We start from the raw sequence: 22175 nt of genomic DNA on the forward strand, positions 1-22175 counted from the left end.
TTGCAAATCAGTGTGTTTGGGAACTTTCCACTTCACCTACTTAGGCCCCTTCGGCACACAAAGCCATTGTTCCCCAATTTGGGGACTTTCCATTCCACTTTGCCTTTCTCTGCCCTTTACACAGAGAAACAAGCTCAGCTAATACTTTAGGCCTACTAGCTTGACCAAACCTCCAAAGCTCTTTCTGTAGACTTTCCCGCACAATTCTCATATCTCCAACAGACAGCCTGTCACCGTAACTGAGCTGAGAACTGAAGTGGTTTCTAGTACAAAGGACTGAATTATAAAAAGAGGTGAGGAAAATGCATGAGACTCTCTCTCTCGCCCCTTTCCCTCTGCTCATGACAACTCCTGAAGAACTGAACGTGGGCGGCAGAGGTGGGTTAGGCCGAGTCCTGCCTGAAAGGAAAACCAGCCTGTCTCAGCACAGGGTGAGAGAAACATTTGCCTTGAATTCGTTTCAGCTTGTTAACTTAAACATTAGTTCAGTGTTTTATCTTGCATTTATTTTGTAAACAATTCTGAGCTTTTATGCCTCATTATCTGTATATTAAAATTTTTTTTGATAGTTAACAATCTTGTTTTATTGTTTATCTAAGCAGTGTGGTTGTATTAAAGTGTGTTAGAAACTTCATCTGGGATAACAAGTCTGGCGCACGTCATTTTCCACTGATGAAATGACAGACTTTTTGTGAGCTTGCGTTGTTCAGGAGTGTGCTGGACAGGGAAAGATGCACATTTCTGGGGAAAGTCAGGGAGCAGAGAATTTTCTGGGGTTCTCCTGTGAGGTACTGTAATTTGTGAGTCACTGACTAGTAGCACTCAAAACTATGTAGCTGGGAGTGAGTTACATGGTGGAGACTGCGTGTGAACTGCCCAGGAGTGGCTGCTTTCACAGTAGAGCAGTGGAAAAGGCACCCCAGCTTGGGAACTGAGGGAACAGAGCTGTTCAACAGTCCAGGTTGCACTGTGGTTAATATCACAGACACTCAATTTCAAAGAGTCTCCTAAAACACAGAGAAGGTAAATCCATGTCACAGAAATCAAAAACTCCAGAGAGGGCAAGTCTCCTTGGCACTGCTGCTTGCTGACAGAGAGGTCCAGAGACAGAGACAAAGAGAGAGAGTCCTGGGGAAGCTGGGAACAGGAAGCACGGGCTGGTGGGGTTCGGTGGAGAAAGGGAACAGGAAGGGCAGGGATATCACTGAATTCAGGATCTCAGCAGTACTAGATGTCAGGATAACACATACTGCAGCCCATTGGAAAACATAATCCCAACTATATATACAGAATGATGGGATCTAAATTAGCCGTTTCCACTCAAGAGAGAGACCTTGGAGTCACTGTGGATAGTTCTCTGCAAACATCCACTCAATCTGCAGCAGCAGTGAAAAAAAGTGAACAGAATGTTGGGAATCATTAAGAAAGGGATAGACAATAAGACAGAAAATCTCCTCTTGCCTCTATATAAATCCATGGTACGCCCACATCTCGAATACTCCATGCAGATATGGTCGTCCCATCTCAAAGAAGTTCACTTGAGCAAACAGGAGCTATTTGACACTGTGCGATATGGCTCCTGTGCTCTGTTCCCAAAATGTTCTGCAGCAGGGGAGGGCCTGTGGCAGTGTGTGTGTGTCACTGGCATATTGGGGTGATGCTGAAACAGGGCAGAGTAGAGGTGGCATTGTGGGGTTGGCATGAACCTTATCTCTTCATTTCCTATTCCAAGAACCAAGGGGACGGGAATTCTTATCCAATGAGGTCACATTCTCATAGTTCTCCTGCATGGCATCCCTGTAGAGGGCTCTCTGAGTGGGGTACTGCAGAGCCCACTCTTCCCTGGTGAAATACACAGCCACCTCCTCGAAGGTCACCGGCCCCTGAAAGAGCAAGAGTCCAACACTCAGTACGTGATGTCCTATTCTCAGCCCCACTCTCTGTGGGGGATAGGAGCCAATTAAATGCAAGTTCTGGGTGGATCATAGTTAACAGAGTCCCACCCCCACCCCGCAAAGAGCATCCTGGAAACACCATGTTAAGGGGACCAAGAGAGAGCCCCTTTTTTTCACTCCTCTACTAGTCACCGACCGATGTAGGAGATGGAGGCCCTAGCAGGGTCCAGGGAGAGCTCCCTGGTAGGAAGCCCAATAACCTCATCGTGAGGAGCTGGATATGATGCCCCCTTCATATCTCACAGCAGCCGCTGGTTAGTCAGGTCGGGCTCCAGCACTGGGAGTCTGGTCAGTTTGAAGGTGGGTTATTCTCAGTTTCACAAATTAGGGTATTTCCACCACCTAATCTCATGGGTCTGTTCCTAGAATCTAGGCCACTTAATAAACAACTCCCAGCAGGTTTATCTCAAGCTGTCCTCCTCCCTTCCCCACCCTGTGCATTTCCTGCCCCGCTCCAATCTCCAAACCAGACTGTGCAAATCTTCCCATCTGTGGTGTATTTGCTGTCTCTCTCCCGCCCTGCAGGAACCCACTAGCAACCTCCCGATAATTCCTGCCTTAACAGGCTTCCCTGCACTCATTTCTCTTCCCTCTCCCATGGGAGGATGGGATGAGCTGGAGCAAAAAAAGGATGTCATTCTACCACCTGTCTGGGTGAGAAGGACAGTTGTGGGGGTTTCAGAACAGACTTTAGTTAATTTCACCAGATGATTCTCCCAGGTCCTTTCCCTCCAGACAGACACCCTAGATTCTGCCATGCTGAGAAAGAGATGAAGCATATTATTACACTGTAGACTTGGCCCCTGCTGCCAGGCTAAGCCCACAGAGAGATTTTTAACCTCTCTTCTCCCTCTTCTCACCTCATAACAAAGTCTCTGATCACAAGGCTAGAAAAGAGCAGAACCAAAGGAGTCACTGTGGGGGATTCCCTCGGACACTGACCCCACAGCAGCCACACCCTAGCAGGGGAATATGGAGTCAGGAACTGGCTTTTCCTCTCTCTGATCCTTGTTTTGTTCACTGGAAAGTGGTTCTGCCCCGGGATGCAGCAATACATGTGTCTGGGTGGACTAGAGAGCTGGAAATCTCTCCCCCACATTCATTTTTCCCACTACCACTTTCAGTCTCCGCTTCCTCTGTCCTCTCTCCCTGCCTCTCTGGCTGGGAAAGTCCCATTCCTGGGGGCTTTGCTCTCCCATGGCTGGATTTTCTCCTGGCAATTGCTAATGGGAGTAGAAATGAGGAGGGGTTGTTTGTGCAGAGTCACTTTCTTGCCAGACCCCAGCACTTTCCCTGAGGTCTTTCAGTTACCTGGAGTCTGTGGTAGAATTGGTATTAACAGGGCCCAGGTCTCCCACAAGGGGCTAGTACGAGCTGGAGAAAGTCATCCCCTGGGCTGGACAGAAAAAAAGCTTGAACTAAGGTCACTTACCAGCACAGAACCCCACTGGGGTAGCAGCAGCTGCCAAGCCTGGCCTCCCAGATCACAATGGAGGCTGCAGCGTCTGACCCAAGAAGCTGAACCCCAATATCCTGAGCAGAGAGGGACAGAGCATCTAAGCAGCTTCCCTCCTTTAGCTCTCTGGGGAGAGCAGCTAATGAGCGCCCCTCCTCACAGGGAGAATTGCTGATCCCATTTGCCCCACTGTCCTTCTTGAGTCACTCCTTGTCTTTCCATACAGTGACTCTGGATTAACATTGGTCTCAATGTTCAGAGTAGCAGCCGTGTTAGTCTGTATCTGCAAAAACAACAGGAATATTTGTGGCACCTTAGAGATTAACAAATTTATTTCAGCATGAGCTTTCGTGACCTAAAGCTCACTGATTCGGATGCATAAAATTGGTCTCAATGAAACCAGATTTCAGAAAGAATGAGTCTAAAATGCTGTGGAAGAGACCATCGTGTGGTAGTGCTGACCCCCTTCCCACCTCCCTCGCCCCCAGACCTAGGATAAGGGCTAGGGGGGAGGGAATGAATATTCCCAATGGAACTGGAAGTTCCTGCAGTTTTCAAGAGAGGAGAAAAGAAAAATCAGTGATTTCACCTCACAGTGTTTGATAAGTGGCTAGAAAGTTATCACAGTAACTGGGCCTGACCAGGGACTGCCTGGCCAGGGACTGCCTGGCAGTGCTTGGAGCCAGGATTCTGGCACAAACTGATCAGGGAGAAGGATCAGGGTTAGTAACGGCCCCCAGACACCCCCCAGTACCCAGAGCCCAGACCCCCCAGCCAGGGTCCCCAGACACCCCCACAAACCCAGCCAGGGGCCCACCAGATATTTCCTGGCACCCAGTCCGCAGAGTCCCTGGCCAGGGATCCCAGATACCCCTCAACCCCTCACCAGCCAAAGTGAGAGCTGGACACTGGTAAAATGGAGAGAAAATGAGGCACAATGGGAGGAGGGGAACAGGGAACTTCTCAGGGGTTTGAGGGAAGGGGGGGTCACCCTGGGTGTTGCTCGTTGCTCTCTAGGGAGAAAGGGGGCAGGACGGGAGAGGAGGGAGGTCCCCACGGGAGGGGCAACGGTAAATCCGAGGTGATCTCAGTGCCCCCTTTCTCTTCCCGCTCCTCGGGGGTCACCTGCTCTTCTCCCCCTCCCCAGCCATGTCCTGGCTGCACAGACATTTCCCCCCCGCCCCTTTCCCAGCCCCCCAGCCCGGTCTCACCCCCAGCCCCCGCCCGGGCTCCCCGCGGGGCCCCAGGGCAGAGCCTGGCCGGGCCCGGGGGGGCGCTGGGATCCTGCGGGGACAGCAGCTCTGAGCCCCCCGCAGGCGCTGCCCCCCCCGGGAGCAGATCCCGGCGCTGCGAGATGCCGAGGCCCCCCCCGGACACTGGGCCAGAGTCACCGCCCGGCCCCCCCCGGGGCTCGCTCCGGGACCTGGAAGCTGCAGCTCCGCAGTGGGGCAGGCAGAGCCCGGGGCGGCCCCAGGGCAGCTCCAGCGGGGCAGGGCCCGGGCCGGGCGGGTTAACTGGTCTCACCGGCACAAACTCTCCTGCTCCGCCCGGTCCCGGCCCGAGGCACCAGCAGCAGGTGACGCGACCTCTGCACGTGCGGGACTCTCCTCCTCCCCGATCTGCGCATGCCCAGAGCCCCCACGGCACAAACCCTTCTCCGGCCCCGGGAGAGGCTCCAACGGCCCGCGCGAGCCAGGCAGAGCCGGAGCGGCCCGTGCGCGTTTGTAACTCGGCTTCTTCTCTAGCACCCAACGTCACTTCCAGTCCAGGGAGAGTCAGGAACTACATCTCCCAGCCTGCCCCGGGGGCGCTTCCGCTCTCTCCCACCCAGGGAAGGGAGGTCCCTGGGTCCAGTCTGACCCTCCCCCCACAGCTCATCCTTTCCCCCGGCCCCGGCCCTCCCCCAGCCGGTGCCTCTCAGACCCGCCCCCGCCTCTTCCCGGGGAGCGGCAGAGCTGGAGCCGAGGGGCAGGAGAGGGGCTGGGGCTCCCCAGGGGAAAAGCAGGGGCAGGGGCTGGTGTAGCAGGTCCCCCCGCTCGCAGTGCCTGGCTCAGCAGAGGGTGTCAGCTGCAGGCTGGGGGGGGTTGCAGGGCACAGGAAGTGGCTGGAGCAGCTGGGAGCGGGGGGTTACAGGGCACAGGAAGGGACTGGAGCAGCTGGGAGCGGGGTGGGGGGGTTGTAGGGCACAGGAAGGCATTAAGGCCTCCTAGCCCGGCCGGGGGAAAGGGGGGCTTCTCCGGCTACAGTGGCACAGCTCAGGTCGGAGGTATTGGGGGGTTGCTGGCTGGTTCCTGCTGGAGGGGAGGGGCAGGAAATACTGAAGAGGTGGTAACTTGTGGGGAGTTAGGGCTGGAGGGGGCAGGGAATACCCTGGGTGAGGAAAGGGATGGGGACAGAGTGTGAGAAACCTGCTGCAACTTGCTTAACATAGGCCTAGATTCTAGGAACAAACACTTGAGTGTTGGGGGAGAAAATTCCCTAATTTGTGAAACAGGAAATAGAGAAACCAACCCCCTGGGCAGGGCTGGGAAAACTGACGAGACTTCCAGTGCTGAGCCCTCAGGTGTTTCAGGTTACTTCTTTCCAGGTGAAAGAGACATTAACCCGTAGCTATCTGTTTATGACACGCCCCCCAAATTGCAGACAGTGGGGAACCTCACTGGCGGCAATTTCCTCCTAGAACTTTAAAATAAACAGATTAATACAACACATGCACCTTTACATATACCACTAAGTACATAACTAACAGACTTCTACAGTTTAAGAACACTTTTTAACTACTGGATTCTGGGAAACTCTCACGGGAGAGAGCATCAGCTACTTTGTTAGAAGCTCCTGAGATGTGCTGAATTTCAAAATCAAAATCTTGGAGAGCTAAACTCCAACGAAGAAGTTTCTTGTTGTTCCCCTTAGCACTATGAAGCCACTTTTGTGCAGCATGGTCAGTTTGTAGCTGGAACCGTCGTCCCCAAACATATGGGCCTAGCTTTTCCAGGGCGTACACAATGGCATAGCATTCCTTTTCACTGACTGACCAGTGACTTTACCTCTCAGACAGTTTCTTGCTGAGAAACATGACAGGATGGAAGTTGTGATCCATTGCTTCCTGCATGAGAATTGCTCCAATACCACGCTCAGATGCATCTGTGGTTACTAGGAATGGCTTGTCAAAGTCCGGGGCCATTAGCACAGGGTGAGACATGAGCATTACCTTAAGTTGGGTAAAGGCCTTTTGACACTCATCAGTCCACTTAACTGCATTTGGCTGGGTCTTTTTGGTTAGGTCGGTCAGTGGGGCAGCGATTTGGCTGTAGTGTGGTACAAATCGCCTGTAGTACCCGGCCAAGCCTAAGAAGGATTAAACCTGTTTCTTTGACTTTGGGACAGGCCACTTTTGGATAGCATCCACCTTGGCCTGTAGGGGGTTTATGGTTCCTCGACCCATCTGGTGTCCCAAGTAAGTTATTCTGTTTTGGCCTATTTGACACTTTTTGGCCTTAACAGTTAGTCCGGCCTGCCTGATGCGCTCAAAGACCTTTTCCAGGTGTAGTAGGTGTTCGGGCCAGGAGTCTGAAAAAATGGCCACATCATCGAGGTAGGCAACTGCATATTCTCCCAGTCCTGCTAGTAGACCATCTACCAGCCTCTGGAAGGTGGCGGGTGCATTTCGAAGCCCGAAAGGAAGGACATTGAATTCATACACCCCTGCATGGGTGACGAATGCTGACCTTTCCTTGGCAGGTTCGTCTAGTGGTACTTGTCAGTACCCCTTGGTTAAGTCTATTGTAGAGATGAACTGGGAACGTCCCAACTTCTCCAATAGATCCAATTGGTGCGTGGCATTGGATAGTTGTCCAGATGAGTTACTGCATTTAGCTTACGGTAGTCCATGCAAAAGCATATTTCCCCATCTGGTTTGGGTACCAGAATCACTGGAGATGCCCATGCACTGGTAGATGAGCGGATTATACCCATCTGTAGCATGTTCTGGATCTCCCGTTCTATAGTAGCTTGGGTGTGAGGAGATACCTGGTAGGGTGAGGTTCTAATTGGGTGAGCATTACCTGTGTCAATGGAGTGGTATGCCCGTTCAGTCCATCCTGGGGTGGCTGAGAAAAATGGGGCAAAGCTAGTGCACAGCTCCTTGATTTGTCGCCGCTGCAGACGTTCCACGGTGGTTGAGAGGTTCACCTCTTCCATGCCACCGTCTTTTTTTCCCTTCGTAGTAGACACCTTCAGGCCACTCAGCATCATTTCCATGGACTGTAAACTGACAAACCTGTAAGTCTCTGGAATAGAAAGGCTTGAGAGAATTAACATGGTACACTCTGGGCTTTAGTGAGGAATTGGGAAATGCTATGAGGTAGTTCACAGTTCCTAGGCGCTCTTGGACCATGAATGGCCCTTCCCATGATACTTCCATCTTATGGGCCTGTTGCGCCTTCAAGACCATAACCTGGTCTCCTACCTTGAAGGAACGCTCTCTGGTAGGTTTGTCATACCAGGCCTTTTGCTCTTCCTGAGTATCCTTTAGGTTTTCTTTAGCAAGGGCTAAAGAGTGTCGGAGGGTGCTTTGTAGGTTGCTTACGAAGTCCAGAATGTTAGTTCCTGGAGAAGGTGTAAACCCCTCCCATTGCTGCTTCACCAACTGTAATGGCACCTTAATCTCGTGGCCATACACAAGTTCAAATGGTGAAAACCCTAAACTGGGATGTGGTACAGCCCTGTAGGCAAACAGCAACTGCTGCAACACTAGGTCCCAATTATTGGAATGTTCGTTGATGAATTTACGTATCATGGCCCCCAATGTTCCATTAAACCTTTCCACCAGGCCATTGGTTTGATGGTGGTACGGGGTGGCAACCAAGTGGTTCACCCCATGAGTTTCCCACAGTTTTTGCATGGTTCCTGTCAGGAAATTAGATCCTGAATCTGTAAGGATGTCAGAGGGCCAACCTACCCTGGCAAAAATGTCTGTTAGGGTCTGACACACAGCATTAGCCCTGGTGTTGCCTAGAGCTACTGCTTCCGGCCATCGGATAGCAAAGTCCACGAAAGTCAGTAAGTACTGCTTTCCTCTGGGTGTCTTTTTTTTGGGAAAGGACCCAGAATATTCACAGCTACTCGCTGAAATGGGACCTCAATTATGGGGAGTGGCTGGAGAGGGGCCTTGACCTGGTCTTGGGGTTTTCCCACTCTTTGGCATACCTCACAAGACCAGACATACTTGGCAACGTCCTTGCCCATTGCCTCCCAGTGGAAGGCTTTCCCATCTGTCTTCGTTCTGTTCACCCCAGCATGGCCACTGGGATGGTCATGGGCTAAGCTTAAGAGCTTCCCCCGGTACTTAGTTGGAACCACCAACTGTTTTTGCAGCTTCCATTCTTCCTGGTGTCCACCAGAAAGAATCTCCTTGTATAAAAGTCCTTGGTCTATAACAAACCGGGATCGGTGAGAAGAGCTGAGAGGCGGTGGGGTGCTCTGTGCCGCCGTCCAAGCTTTCTGAAGGCTGTCATCTGCTTCCTGCTCAGTCTGGAACTGTTCCCTTGAGGCTGGGGTCACCAGTTCTTCCTCAGATTGGGGACTTGGACTTGGTCCCTCTGGAAGCAATGTAGGTAATGAGGTTGTTTCCCTTGCTGGTAAAACACTCTCCGCTGGTGCACCTGAGGGTATTTCAGGCTCTGGCTGAGCCTTTTGGGTATGGTTGTCTGTTGCTTCTGCCAGTTCTGGCTCGCTGGTGCCCTCTGGCATTGAGTTTGAAGCTGTGGTTGCAATTGCTGGTGCTAGTTGCTGTTCCAGTTCCGGGCCTGGGATTGGAGGTGCTGTGGCTGTTTCAGTGGTTGGCATGGAATCCGGATCCACGACCTCTGTCTGGGTCTCTGGTAACACCGACGGGGCATTTGTGGATGGCTCAGGAACAGGAATGGGTCTGGAAGCTTGCCTGGTTTGGCTACATGTAACCATTCCCACTCTCTTGGCCCTCTTCACCTGGTTGGCCAAGTCTTCCCCCAGTAGCATGGGGATGGAATAATTGTCATAGACTGCAAAGGTCCACTTTCCTGACCATCTTTGCACTGGACAGGCAGTTCAGCTGTAGGCAAGTCTACAGCTTGTGACATGAGGGGGTAAATTGTCACTTGGGCCTTTGGGTTGATGAATTTGGGGTCTACGAAGGATTGGTGGGTAGCTGACACTTGTGCCCCCGTGTCTCTCCAAGCAGTCACCTTCTTTCCATCCACTCTCAAAATTTCCCTTCGCTCCAAGGGTATTTGAGAGGCATCTGGGCCTGGGGATCTTTGGTGTGATGGTGGTGTAATGACTTGCACTCGGTTGATGTTCTTTAGGCAGTTGGCCTTGATATGTCCCAGTTCATTACACTTAAGGCATCTTCCAGCTGACTGGTCACTGAGTCGAGGTGAGTTACTGGAGACTGGTGAGGTGGGAGAATAGAGTGTCTGTGGCTTTCCTTGGGTTGTAGGTGGGGTCTTTGGTTGCCCTCGGTTGTAGGGTTTATTGTCGGTGTGTCCTCTGGGGTATTCGTTCCCCTTGACAGTAGCTTTCTTGCTTTCTGCCACTTCTGTCCATCTGGCTCCAATATCCCCTGCCTCGGTGAGATTTTTGGGTTTTCCATCTTGTATGTACTGTGTTATGTCCTCAGGAACACCATCCAAGAAGTGCTCCATTTGTATGAGGAGGTGCAGTTCGTCTATGGATTTAACATTGTTTCCTGATATCCAGGTCTCATAATTTTTCCCAACGTAGTAGGTGTGTTTGGGAAATGACACATCTGGTTTCCACTTTTGGGTTCTGAAAAGCCAACGGGAATGATCCGGGGTTATCCTCATTCTGTATCTGGCCTTGCTTTGAAAAAGTTTATAGTTGTTCATTTTCTCCTTAGGCATTTCAGCTGCCACCTCTGCTAAAGGTCCACTGAGCTGCGGCCTCAATTCTACCATGTACTGGTCTTCAGGGAAGCTGTACCCAAGACAGATTCTTTCAAAATTTTCTAAGAAGGCATCAGTGTCATCACCTGCCTTGTAGGTGGGAAATTTCTTGGCATGTGGAACCATAATTGGCGAAGGGTTGTTAGGATTGGCTGGCGCATGCTGCCCAGCCTGCGCTAAGTCCAGTTCATGTTTTCTCTGTTTTTCTTTCTCTTCACTTTCTTTTTGTTGTTTTTCCATGTCTCGGCGGTAGGCTGCCTCTTCTTCTTGTAGTTTTCTGTGGTGGGCTGCATTTTTGGCTTCTTCTTGTTTTTGTAGCCTTTCCATCTCTTGTTTTTGAGTTGCCTCATCTCTGGCCATTTGTCTTCTGAGCAGTTCTGTTTTTCCATTGCTTCGAGCTGTACTGCTTCTGGTTTTTGTGACATCCTGGTGCCCTCCGGTGTTTATTCTCTGTACTGCAGGTTCTCTGTTACCTCCTGGGGTCTGCCTAGTAACAGTGCCTTTTTCCCTTTCTTCCTCTAGCTAATCTTTTAAATGTAAAGTAAACCAGAAAAACCACTTTATTTGCATGTGTATTGCTGGATACTTGACTCACAACCGGAGTGCTATTGTTTGACAAAAGACCCGTTTGTCACAGCTTAATGGTTCCTTGCTTAATATGCAAGCTACTGCTAGGAGAGAACAGAAAAAAAATTCCCTCTGGTTCCTTTTTACACCAAACCCTCTCTGCTTAAAAGCCTCTAGCAGAGAAAAGAAAAATAGAATCCAGAAGCCAGTAGGAATATTATATCTTTCCCACAACGCTGCCACTCATGTCATAACATTTTTCCCAGATTTGGACCTTAGCATCCAAAATATGGGTGTTAGCATGAAAACCTCCAAGCTTAGTTACCAGCTTGGACCTGGTAAAGCTGCCACCACCCAAAAAAATTAGAATGTTTTGGGGCACTCTGGTCCCCCCAACAACCTTCCCTGGGGACCCCAAGACCCAAATTCCTTGAGTCTTACAACAAAGGGGAATAAACCATTTCCCCCCCTTCTCCCTTCCAGGTATTCCCTCCCTGGGTTCCTGGAGAGATATACAGAAGCAAGCTCCATGAATATAAACAGAGGGACTCCACCCTCCCTGTTTCCAGTCCTGGAAACAGAAGTACCGAGAGGTCTAATCCCTCTCCCTCCACTTTCACCCAGAGGATATGCAAAGCCAGGCTTAGTAAATCTAACACACAGAGATTTTCCCCCTGACTTCTTCCCCCACACCAATTCCCTGGTGAGCTACAGATTCAATTCCCTGGAGTCCCCACTAAAGAAAAACTCCAACAGGTCTTAAAAAGAAAGCTTTATATAAAAAGAAAGAAAAGGACATATAAATGGTCTCTCTGTATTAAAGTGACAAATACAGAGTCAATTGCTTAAAAGAAATATGAATAAACAGCCTTATTCAAAAAGAATACAATTCAAAACACTCCAGCAACTACACACATGTAAATACAAAAACAAAACAATATAAACCTTATTGTCTTACTATCTTGTACTTACAAATTGGAAACAGAAGTTTAGAAAGCCAGGAAACAGAAAAATCACTCTCATAGCCAAGTGGGTACAGACACAAGACAGAGAACAAAGAACTCACACACAAACTTCCCTCCACCCAGATTTGAAAAAGTCTTGTTTCCTGATTGGTCCTCTGGTCAGGTGTTTCAGGTTACTGGTGTTACCCCCTTTACAGGTAAAAGAACACTAACCCTTAGCTATCTGTTTATGACAGGAGCTCTGATCAGCACAGGTGGTGATGCTGTCCCAAATCCAAAAAAAGCTCCACCATGGACCATACAAGAGATATTGGATCGGATCATTCTATGAGGAGACAAATCTGTTCTATCACAGCTCCGTTATAGAAGATGAAATGTCAAAGCATTTGAAAAAATCTTCAGGCTATGATACAGAGTCCACAACACAGTGCTGCGTGACAAGCATAACGGAAAGCCAAAGAATCAAATGGATGCTCATGGAGGGAGGGAGAGGGTACAGCTATCCCACAATCCCTGCAGTCTCTGAAAAGTATTTGTATTCTTGAAGGAGCTCCCAGTGCCTGAAGGGTCAAAAACATTTTCCTGGGTGTTTCAGGGTATATGTCATCAATTTACACCCTTCCACCCCCCCCCCCGAAAGAAAAAAGGGAAAAAAAAGTTTCTCGCCTTTTTCAGTGTCACCCTATGACTACCGCATGCTGCTGGTAGATGAGGTGCTGTAGCGCTGACCAGCATCTTCTTCCTGATGGCAGATGGTAAAATATGACTGCTATCCATTATCACCATCAGCCTGTGAGTGCTCCTGGCTGGCCTCGGTGAGGTCGGCCGGGGCACCTGGGTAAAAATGAGAATGACCCCTGGTCATTCCTGGCAGATACTACAGAACGGTTGGTAACTGTCTCCATCATAGCAACTAGAGGCTGAGCTCCATCAGTCCCTCCCTGCCCTTTCAAGTCTAATGAAAAGATTCTGTACTGCCTGGACTATCATAGCAGCGGGAAGGTGGGCTCCTCTCCCCCCCACCCTTTAATGTCCTGCCTGGACTATCATAGCAGCTGGAGGCTTCCTCCCCCTCATTTTATCTCACTAAGAAGTCGGTGTTTCTCACTCCTGCATTCTTTATTACTTCATTACACAAATGGGGGGCGGGACACTGCCACTGTAGCCCAGAAGGGTTGGGGAAGGAGGGAAGCAACAGGTGGGGTTGTTGCAGGGGCACCCCCCAGAATGGCATGCAGCTCATCATTTCTACAGGATCTCTGGGGCTCTGACACGGAGCGGCTGTGCTCTCTGGTTCTCTAGTACACTTGCCTCATATTCTAGGCAGGACTGTGACTGCCCTGCTCCAAGCAATTTGTCCTGAATTGATACTCTCAGCAGTGTCCTGCCAGAGGCCAATTGTTACAGGGGTCGTCCAGGATTACAGCTGGGAACTCTCTGAAGCTCAGGATACGCTTCCTCAGCTAGGGCAAGTATGTAACTCACACACCTCCAGGGTGTGGTGGTGTGCCCCAGCTAGTGGTATCAAGATCACTTTGAGGGAGAGAGAAAACGAGTCTTTTCTACAGTCTTAGCTAGCAGCCAGGTGGCTTTTAGTTCATGCTGTAGAGGCCCATTCACTAAGCTCCTGAGTTCCCACTTCGACCCCACCCACTGACAAGTCACCAACCCGGATCTGTCAGCGTAACTGAGACAGCTGCCACTCCAAGAAGGAGAGAGCTGCCATGACATGCCCAGCTGAGAAGAGGTGCCAAGCAGTGAGCTGACACCCGTCAGAGCTTCCTGTGATAAACTGCACACTTTGGACAATAGCAGGGTGGTAGGAAGTGTTGCCCTCAGAGTGGCCTGGGTCAGAGCCCATGGGAAGCCCCTGGGCTCTCTTGCCATCTGCTGCACCCTCCCCCCCTCGTGGGACCAAAACCCTGACCACTAGGCGACATTCCCACGAGCAAAGGCCATCACCAGGCATCTGTCTTCGAAAGTTTGCGGAGGATGTGGGAGCAGAAAGGGTAGAGAGAATGAGGATGGCTCTTGGGAAGAGGGTGGGAGCCTTATGGGAATGTCGTTTACCTCCATCAACCCAATGATCAGATCACTGATGCCTAGAATCTTCCCTGACGTGTTGTAATTGATTGGATCTAGATTTTAAAATGGGTACCACATTTGCAGATGGAGAAATGTCAGCAAGTTGAGTGGAAGGTCATTGCAAGCTCAGCTAATTATGCAATGTGGCTTATGCCCCATCTAACAAGCTCCTTAAACAACAGCTTCCAATTTTCATTTACATTGTTCTGTTAAGTGTTTTTCTCCAAAATACTTTCACTAATCATTTTGGTCACCTTTGGAAAGTTAGCCCTTTCAGTGCACCAAATATAAATATTGCTGGTGGGGACTGCCCTCTATTGGTCATAAGAACAGCCACACTGGATCAGACCAATGGTCCAGCCACCCTAGAATCCTATCCTCCTATCCCCACATCCTAACCAATGCCAGGTGCCCGCGAGGGAATTGACAGAACAGGGAATCATCAAGCAATCCATCCCGTCACCCATTCCCAGCTTCCGGCAAACAGAGGTTAGGGACACTTCAAGAACATGGTTTTGTATCCTTGCCCATCCTGGCTGATAGCCAATGATGGACCTCTCCTCCATCAACTTATCTAGTTCTTTGGTGTTATAGTCTTCGCACTCACAGCATCCTCTAGCAAAGTTTCCCCAGGTTGACTGTGTGTTGGGTGAAGAAATACTTTCTTTGGTTTGTTTTAAACCAGCTGTCTATTCATTTCATCGGGTGACCGCTAGTTCTTGTGTTATGAGGAGTAAATAACACTTCCTTACAGATCCGGACTAACATGGCTACCCCTCTGATACTTCCTTATTTACCTTCTCCATACTTGTCATCATTTTATAGATCTCTATCCTAGTCCCCCCTTAGTCATCTCTTTTCCAAGCTGAAAACTCCCCTCAGTCTTATTAATCTCACCTCACACAGAAGCTGTTCAAGATTCCTAATTATTTTGGTGGCTCTTTTCCATACCTTTCCCAATTCCGATATATCTCTTTGAGATGGGGGACCAGCTCCAATATTCAAGATGTGGGCATACAATAGATTCATAGACAGGCAATATTATATTTCTGTCTTTCTAGCCATCTCTTTCCTAATGACTTCCCAACATTTTGCTTGTTTTTTAACTGCCGATGCACATTGAGTAGATGTTTTCAGAGAAGTATCCACAGTGACTCCAAGATCTCTTTCTTAAGTTGTAAGAGCAAAATTTAGACCTCATCAGTTTAGATGTAGAGTTGGGATCATGTTTTCCTATGTGCATAACTTTGAATTTATCCACATTGAATTTCATCTGCCTTTTTGCTGCCCAGTCACACAGTTTGGTGAGATCCCTTTGTCACACTTTGCACTCTTTTTTGGACGTAACTAACTTGAGCTGATTTGTATCATCTGCAAATGTTTCCATCTCACTGTTTACCCCTTTTTCCAGATCACTTAGGAATATGTTGAACAGTGCTGGACCCAATACAGACCCCAGGGGGACACCACTATTTACTTCCCCATTCTGAAAACCAGACCCTTTCTTTCTTGCCTTTGAACCATACCTATCCCAGAGAGGACCTTCCATCTTATCCCATTTTGCTTCAGAGCCTTTGAGGAGAGACCTTGTCAAAGGTTTTCTGAAAATCTAAGTATATTATATCCACGGGATCACCTTTATCCACATGCTTGTTGACTCTCTCAAAGAATTATAGTAGATTTGTGAGGCATGATTTTCCTTTACAAAAACCATGTTCATTCTTCCCCAATGTAAGAAGGGGCAGACTCACCTGGCGGCACCTCCTGCTGATCATCTTGGGAATTAGCTCTCCAGACGTCAGAGCGCCCTCCGCAGGCCGGCGATCTGCCTTACTACAGCTGGACACCTGTCCCTCCCAGGACCCCGGTGCCCCTTTTAACCTGGCAGTACCCCTACAGTTATGGGTATCCCCATACCAGGGGAACCTCCACCCACTATCTCCACTTCACCTCAGTCTTAGCTACTGCCCAGTCTCCCTCTAGCCCTCATTCACTGGGGCAAACTGCAGTATGAGCCACTCATCACAGGCAAAGGGGGTTTTGGCCCTCAGCTGTTTACTTTAGAGTAATGTGGCCCTTGCCGCTTTACGAGTTGTACAGGCCTGGATTAGGGCATTGCGCCACTCTGTGGGCATTTTATGTCCCTCCTCAGTTTCACATACCGACACAATTTCCTTTGCTGTTCAACGAACAGCAAAACCTTTCTGTGTCTCTAGTTTGAGCCAAGGCATTCAATTCCATTGAAACCTTCCCTCCTGCAATGGCAATGGTCAGACAGAGGGGACGTGGCCACCTTCAGCAGCTCTCAGAATGAGATAGTTACTCTCCTCTTTCTTCAAGCTGCTGTTGTTATTCCATAAAACAGGTACCATGGAATAAAAAACTGAGTTTACTCCAGAGTGAGGAAAGAAAGGAGCCACCAACTCCCCGAAATATCTCTGTGCCCCAGAGAGAACCTGCCCCTGCTATTGGAATCACTGATGTGCCACAGCTACAATGGGGAAAGTATCTGCTCTCATTGGGGTAAACCTCAGTGGTAGAGTCTTTGACTGAAGAGTAAGGGGTCCTTGCTTCAAATTCAAGTGCCCTCTAATAAGCCTGCTATTTTCTTATTTTTATTTTTGAAAAAAGGGAAAACATGTTCATTTCCATTCTCCATTATGTTCAGGAGCTCCACTATACGGGGATGCTTGAAATGAATGTAAACACTAAACATTTCACTGTCCAAATGCATAAAAACCTAGCAAACCTCACCATCAGCTGAAAGCAGATCCAGTCCTCTAAGTGTAGAGTTTATGTTTTCATCCATTAAACAAAGGGATCATATGAATGTACATTTGCAGATCCCTCCTGTCCAGGGCTGTGCTGTGCAGAAGAACAAGAGCCACGTCCAGCTGGGGTTCAGGAGTCTGACAAGCAAAGGCAACTTGGTGTGGGCTAAAGTCACCAGTACTTTGGATCCTTCCCATTCAACCAGCAGCTGGCCCTCCAGAACAAGGCATGAGAAGATGACAGTGGCTGTGAGCAGGAAAATAGCCCCCAAGAAGCTGGCTAAAGCTGTCAAGATCCTCAGGAAGGTCACCATGCCCATGTCTAGCATGTACTGACTGCAGCAGGGACCAAAAAGGCAGAGAAAAGCCCTCAAAAGTTGTAAGCTGCCAAGCCCCAGAAGGTGATCAAAATCCTACCTAAAATAAAGACAGGATAAGGCTAATGTCATCTCCAAAGCCAGAGATAAGAAGGTAACACTAAGAAAGAAGTGAAGAGATTTCCATTGGGATGAGTCCTGCTCTTTTATGTATCACCATGGACCACCCAAAGAGATCCAAGTCCTGCAGGACAAACAGCCTCATGGACAGTATAATGAATTGGTGGCAGTGGGAGGAAGTGTTTCTCTTCCAGAGGGGAAGTGCTGTGTTTTGTGTAACACCTGCCAGGTGAGTGATGCACTGACAGGGCAGCTGCCCATAGCTCCCACATGAGCTCATTCTCTGATCTGCTTCTGCCGTTATTTCAGAGCCTGCACTAGTGGGAGTGTGTCTCTATCACTTCACCAGCTGTAGAACAGGTTCTGTCTGCACCCCAGCTCTGATTCATCCCACTTTTTAATGTATTCCTACTGCGATACTTTTCCACTTCTCTGCCTCATTCTAACATTCCGGTCAGAGACTGACTATGGGGAGGAATGGACTAATTTGTGTGACATTCAGTAAGTTGCCATAGTATGTGACTGAAACCTCTGCTGCAGGTGGGCAGGAGCCTGTTACATGCATAAAATAGCTAGGCTTTACCAAACTACCTGCTACACATTCAAACCTTCCTGTACACACACAATAGAAATTGGGGCTCTGAGAAATGGCAACTTGCCTTTAACACAGATCATTGTTTTCTGTACTTCCAGAGGCATTGAAATAGAAGCATATTACCTTTCAACAGCTGCTATTTCATGATCAACAGCAAAGCCTGTCAATTTACCACCCACAGAGCTGATTGTTTCTAACTGCAGGGTTAGCCAGACCATTCAGTAACATCAGCGCTCTGTTTACAAAGCCTTTGGTTAGTGACAAATCATGAGACTTATCCCTTCCTGCTGTAATTCCATTGACTCCAGTGTTCTCTTTCCCCAGTTCTGGTTCCAAGAAAAGAAACAAATGAAAACAAGCTTCAGAACTATCATGCTGTGGGAAAGTGGAAATGTTGATAGCTCAAATTATTCAGTTTCTTCTATGTCTTGTGTATGTCTATCTGCTTTGTGTGTGTGACTGGTGGGGCTTTTTGTTTGCTCCAGGCAGGTTCAACCCTGTCAGATTTGTCTGCGGAGAGGGGCCAGAGAAAACAGACAACCTGGCCTTCCAGGTTGGGGCTAGGCAAAGGAATAACAACCCTGTCCCATAAAAAACAAAATATGTTACAGAAACAGTGGTAGGAACCGTGCTAGAGAAAGTGGTTAATAATCACAATGCCCAGGCTTGAAGCAATCAGAAATACAGAATTCAAAAAGCAAAGCTCAGGGAAGATTTGGGGTTTATTCTCTGAGCTTAGCCATGTGCTATAGCACAGGGAGCACTTTTGGAAGTCTCCCATCCCACAACTGGGGAAAGGAAAAGGATTCTTAGGTTCTAGCACGGATTGAAGGAGGACAGTGATGGGGAATAAGGGACTCCCTCTGACTTACTCTAACTATAACAGACTCTATGTCTGTTGTTACAGAGGAGGAAATGACTTTTTTCCCTATCCTTGCCCTGTTCCTGCTCTTTGTTATAGTTCAATATATTTTAAGTGCGGAAAATAATAATAAAAATATCTGCTCTCCAGCACAACCTGGAGCAACATCAGAACAACTGGGAATGAAACAATTTGTTCCCCAAGGGAGAACTCGATGACTAAGAATTGCTTTGAAATGGGGGAACAGGATAATCGTGATGCTCAAGGTTAGTTTAGACTAGGAAAAGTGATGGAGTTTAGGTCAGGTCAAGGGGAAAGCTAATGCCAACCACTGCACCTGGGCTGCATTTGCACTACAACTTTTTACATTAAGATCACTAACTTGAGCAGCCAACGCCATGTACAGTCCTAGTGGATGGAAGGCACAGGTAGTTTTTGCCTCAGTGTACCTTGCTGGGATCAAACCTCTCTCCCAACTTGGAACTCATGAACATTGCTGGCTGGAGGGATACACACTCCTATGACTCAAAAGGAAAGGAGTTGATAGAAAAGATCATAGGACTGACCCCAAAGAAGGATGAGCTGCAAAAGGCAGAAGGTGGCAACTTATCTGGTGGAGCTGAGACACCACGGTGAAGAAGATGCAAAAATCACTATGTGGGAATTAACTAATGTGATTTTTTTTTTAAATCATTTTTGCCAACCCTAGTCAAGGGATTTATTACAATTCTCTCTCCTGTGCATTTTCTGATGTCTAATGAGCCTTGAGCACTGATTGAAGCTTTGCCCGCACTCAGAGCATGTGTAGGACATCTCCCTTGTGTGGATTCTACGATGTGCGTTCAGGGTAGAGCTCCGATTGAAGCTTTTCCCACACTCAGTGCACGTGTAAGGCATCTCTCCTGTGTGGATTCTGTGATGTCCGATAAGGTGTGAGCTCCGATTAAAGCTTCTCCCACACTCAGTGCACGCGTAAGGTGTCTCTCCTGTGTGGATTCTCTGATGTCTGATAAGGATTGAGCTACAACTAAAGCTTTTCCCGCACTCAGAACACGTGTAGGGCTTCTCTCCTGTGTGGATTCTACGATGTTTGATAAGGGTTGAGCGCTGATTGAAGCTTTTCCCGCACTCAGAGCATGTGTACGGCGTCTCTCCTGTGTGGATTCTACAATGTCTGATAAGGTTTGAGCGCCAACTAAAGCTTTTTCCACACTCAGCGCATGTGTAGGGCGTCTCTCCTGTGTGGATTCTACGATGTGTGTTCAGAGTAGAGCTCCGATTGAAGCTTTTCCCACACTCATGGCACCTGTAGTGTGTCTTTTCCAAGTTGATTCTACCGCTTGTTATAAGGTCTGAGAGGCTACTAAAGTTTCCTTCTGGCCTCCCCTGAGTCTCACAGGCTTTTGCTTTTTCTGGGAGTGCACAACTCCTGGAAACATTCTCTTTGGATCTTCCTGATAACATTCCATGTGCTTCTCTTCGCTCAGCATCTTCCTGATGGGGTTTCTCCTCCTCATTCTCACTCACCATCCCATCACCTGATGGGAGACACAGAGAATCCAGACACAGGTCATTACCTGCACCGGAAAGAAAGAAAATCTCAGAGAGTGGAATGGAAAAAGGGATGAACAATTCAAAATATGTGTGGGAGAGATCAAACCTATCAGGAGCTGATTTTCCCCAAAACCTTCCCCAGAGAAGAGAGGAAGGGATCAGTTTTGGTCTGCAACTCACGAGAACACTCAGAGGAAAGTGAGATCGCGAAGCGACCTGCTGCCAGTTGTCAGTCAGAATAGGAGGGAAGCGATGAGTCACATCTGCCATTATGATTCCGCATCTGCAGGGAACAATCTTGAACTTGGAGAGCTCACAGGGTCTTCGTAGGGCATCCCAAATGTTTCCTGCATTCCCACACAGTTGTTGAGTTGGTTTAACCAAGTCCTCACCTGTGCAGGTAGCTCTTGGAAGCACTTCTTTCTCACAGCCCTGGAGGTCTGGAACCCATGGCTCTTCCCCTCGTTCCACCTGGGAGATCACATCAGGTTTGGAAACTGGAAACCCTACTGCAGGCAAAGAAAACCAGGGAAGTCAGTAGAATTTGTGGGATACTTGTCACAAAGAACACAACATGGTTTTAACCCCCAGCTCATTGTTAAGCAGTAACATTGCAAGGCCAGCTTCCTTGCCTCAAAGAGGCAGGAGAGTTATGATGATTATAAATAATATTCATTACATTAGTGCTAAGGAGCAACTAAAAGTGTGTCCCCATGGTCTTAGGACAAGAACAAACACAGAATAGTAGATGGCCCATGCCCTGAAGAATTTATAATCTAAATACACAAGACAGGCACAGAATGGGATAAAGGACAGAACCCACTATTAGAATAGAGATATTCAGGCCTGCCTGTAAAGCCTATAGTTTAAGAACTTAGGGGTATTTTTATCACTGAGCTACTTACAGGAGTATGAAAACAAAGAATCAAAATCACTGTCTGTATTTGTAAGGGCCTTCTCTTACTGTGACAGACTGAGGCCTTGTCCTTAGGCTAAGACCTTTGGCTAAGCAGCAGGGGCAGCCATAAGCTGGGAAGCAAAGGGTCACATTCTCACATCCCAAACCAGTCACACTGAAATAAGGTGCTATTGGACTGTTAGGAAGATGATCCTGTCCTGATAGTACCCATCACCACCAGATAAAGAAACAGATCTTAAGACGGTTAAAGAAAACTTAGTTTGATAGCAGCCTGGTTTGGCAAGAAATCACTACTCAATGCTTGTGGTTGTGAAACTCTCATTTTTGTATTTTTTTATCTTTATGGCCACCGCTTTACAATGTTAATCAGTCTGATTCGCCAATTGTTTTTGTCTGCTGTATAATTAATTTTGCTAGGTGTAAGTTAATTAGGTAGTGGGATACAGTTGGTTAGAGAATTATGTTTCAATGTGTTAGGATTGGTTAATTAAATTTCAGTACAATGATTGGTTAAGCAAAGGTACAGCTGAGAATATTACTATATAAACTGAGTCAAACAGGAGGGGGAACAGGAACAGGGAAACAGGGCAAATGCTCTGCGGCATCAGAGCTCATAGACTCATAGATTCTAGGGTCAGAAGGGACCAATGTGATCATCTAGTCCGACCCCTGCACAAAGCATGCCACAGAACACTCTCCATCCACTTCTATAACAAACCCCTAAACTATGTCTGAGTTATTGAAGTCTTCAAATTGTGGTTTGAAGACCTCAAGCTGCAGAGAATCCACTAGCAGGTGACCCATGTCCCACACTGCAGAGGAAGACGAAAAACCTCCAGGGCCTCTACCAATCTGCCCTGGAGGAAAATTCCTTCCTGACCCCAAATATGGCGATCAGCTAAAACCCTGAGCATGTGGGCAAGACTCACCAGCCAGCACGCAGGAAAAAATTCTCTGCAGTAACTCAGATCCCATCCCATCCAACATCCCATCATCGACCACTGGGCATACTTATCTGCTGATAATCAAAGATCGATAGCCTAATTTTGGCAATCTCATCATACT

General features: G+C 48.3%; 3 protein-coding genes across 4 annotated transcripts in view; all 3 read right to left on the reverse strand.

The window, feature by feature from the left end:
- Positions 1-22175, reverse strand: part of LOC127039738 (gastrula zinc finger protein XlCGF57.1-like) — a 188901-nt gene that overhangs the window by 148867 nt on the left and 17859 nt on the right. The window lies entirely within an intron of this gene.
- Positions 1157-5055, reverse strand: LOC127039461 (zinc finger protein 669-like). 2 transcript variants are annotated; one of them, XM_050933230.1, is made up of 3 exons: positions 4936-5055; positions 2513-2601; positions 1157-1883 (listed from the first exon to the last, which is right to left on the reverse strand). In XM_050933230.1, exons 1-3 carry the CDS (start codon positions 5036-5038, stop codon positions 1716-1718), a joined length of 360 nt encoding a protein of 119 aa, XP_050789187.1. In that variant the 5' UTR covers positions 5039-5055; the 3' UTR covers positions 1157-1715. The 2 variants fall into 2 exon arrangements, 1 of the variants encoding a protein (XP_050789187.1); XR_007770968.1 differs by lacking the exon at positions 1157-1883 and having other exon boundaries at positions 2518-2714; positions 4936-4961.
- LOC127039421 (zinc finger protein 501-like) overlaps positions 17467-22175 on the reverse strand; it is a 238988-nt gene continuing 234279 nt past the window's right edge. Inside the window, exons 3-5 of the mRNA XM_050933166.1 lie at positions 22040-22128; positions 20584-20700; positions 17467-20214 (exon numbers count right to left, since the gene is read on the reverse strand). Of these exons, the coding sequence (XP_050789123.1) occupies positions 19343-20214; positions 20584-20700; positions 22040-22097 (1047 nt within the window). The 5' untranslated portion in view covers positions 22098-22128 and the 3' untranslated portion in view covers positions 17467-19342. The remainder of the gene's footprint in view (positions 20215-20583; positions 20701-22039; positions 22129-22175) is intronic.

This window comes from Gopherus flavomarginatus, chromosome 23 (assembly GCF_025201925.1).
Source record: "Gopherus flavomarginatus isolate rGopFla2 chromosome 23, rGopFla2.mat.asm, whole genome shotgun sequence".
Taxonomy (NCBI): domain Eukaryota; kingdom Metazoa; phylum Chordata; order Testudines; family Testudinidae; genus Gopherus; species Gopherus flavomarginatus.

Bases quoted from the DNA above. Each gene is read 5' to 3' on its own strand.
- LOC127039461 (XM_050933230.1), bottom strand. From the start codon at position 5,038: ATGCGCAGATCGGGGAGGAGGAGAGTCCCGCACGTGCAGAGGTCGCGT. The intron at 2,602-4,935 runs GTGAGACCAGTT...TCACCCAGACAG, and splicing joins GAGCAGGAGAGTTTGTGCCG to GTGGTAGAATGACATCCTTT. The intron at 1,884-2,512 runs GCAGGAATTATC...TTGCTCTTTCAG, and splicing joins GTGCAGGGAAGCCTGTTAAG to GGGCCGGTGACCTTCGAGGA.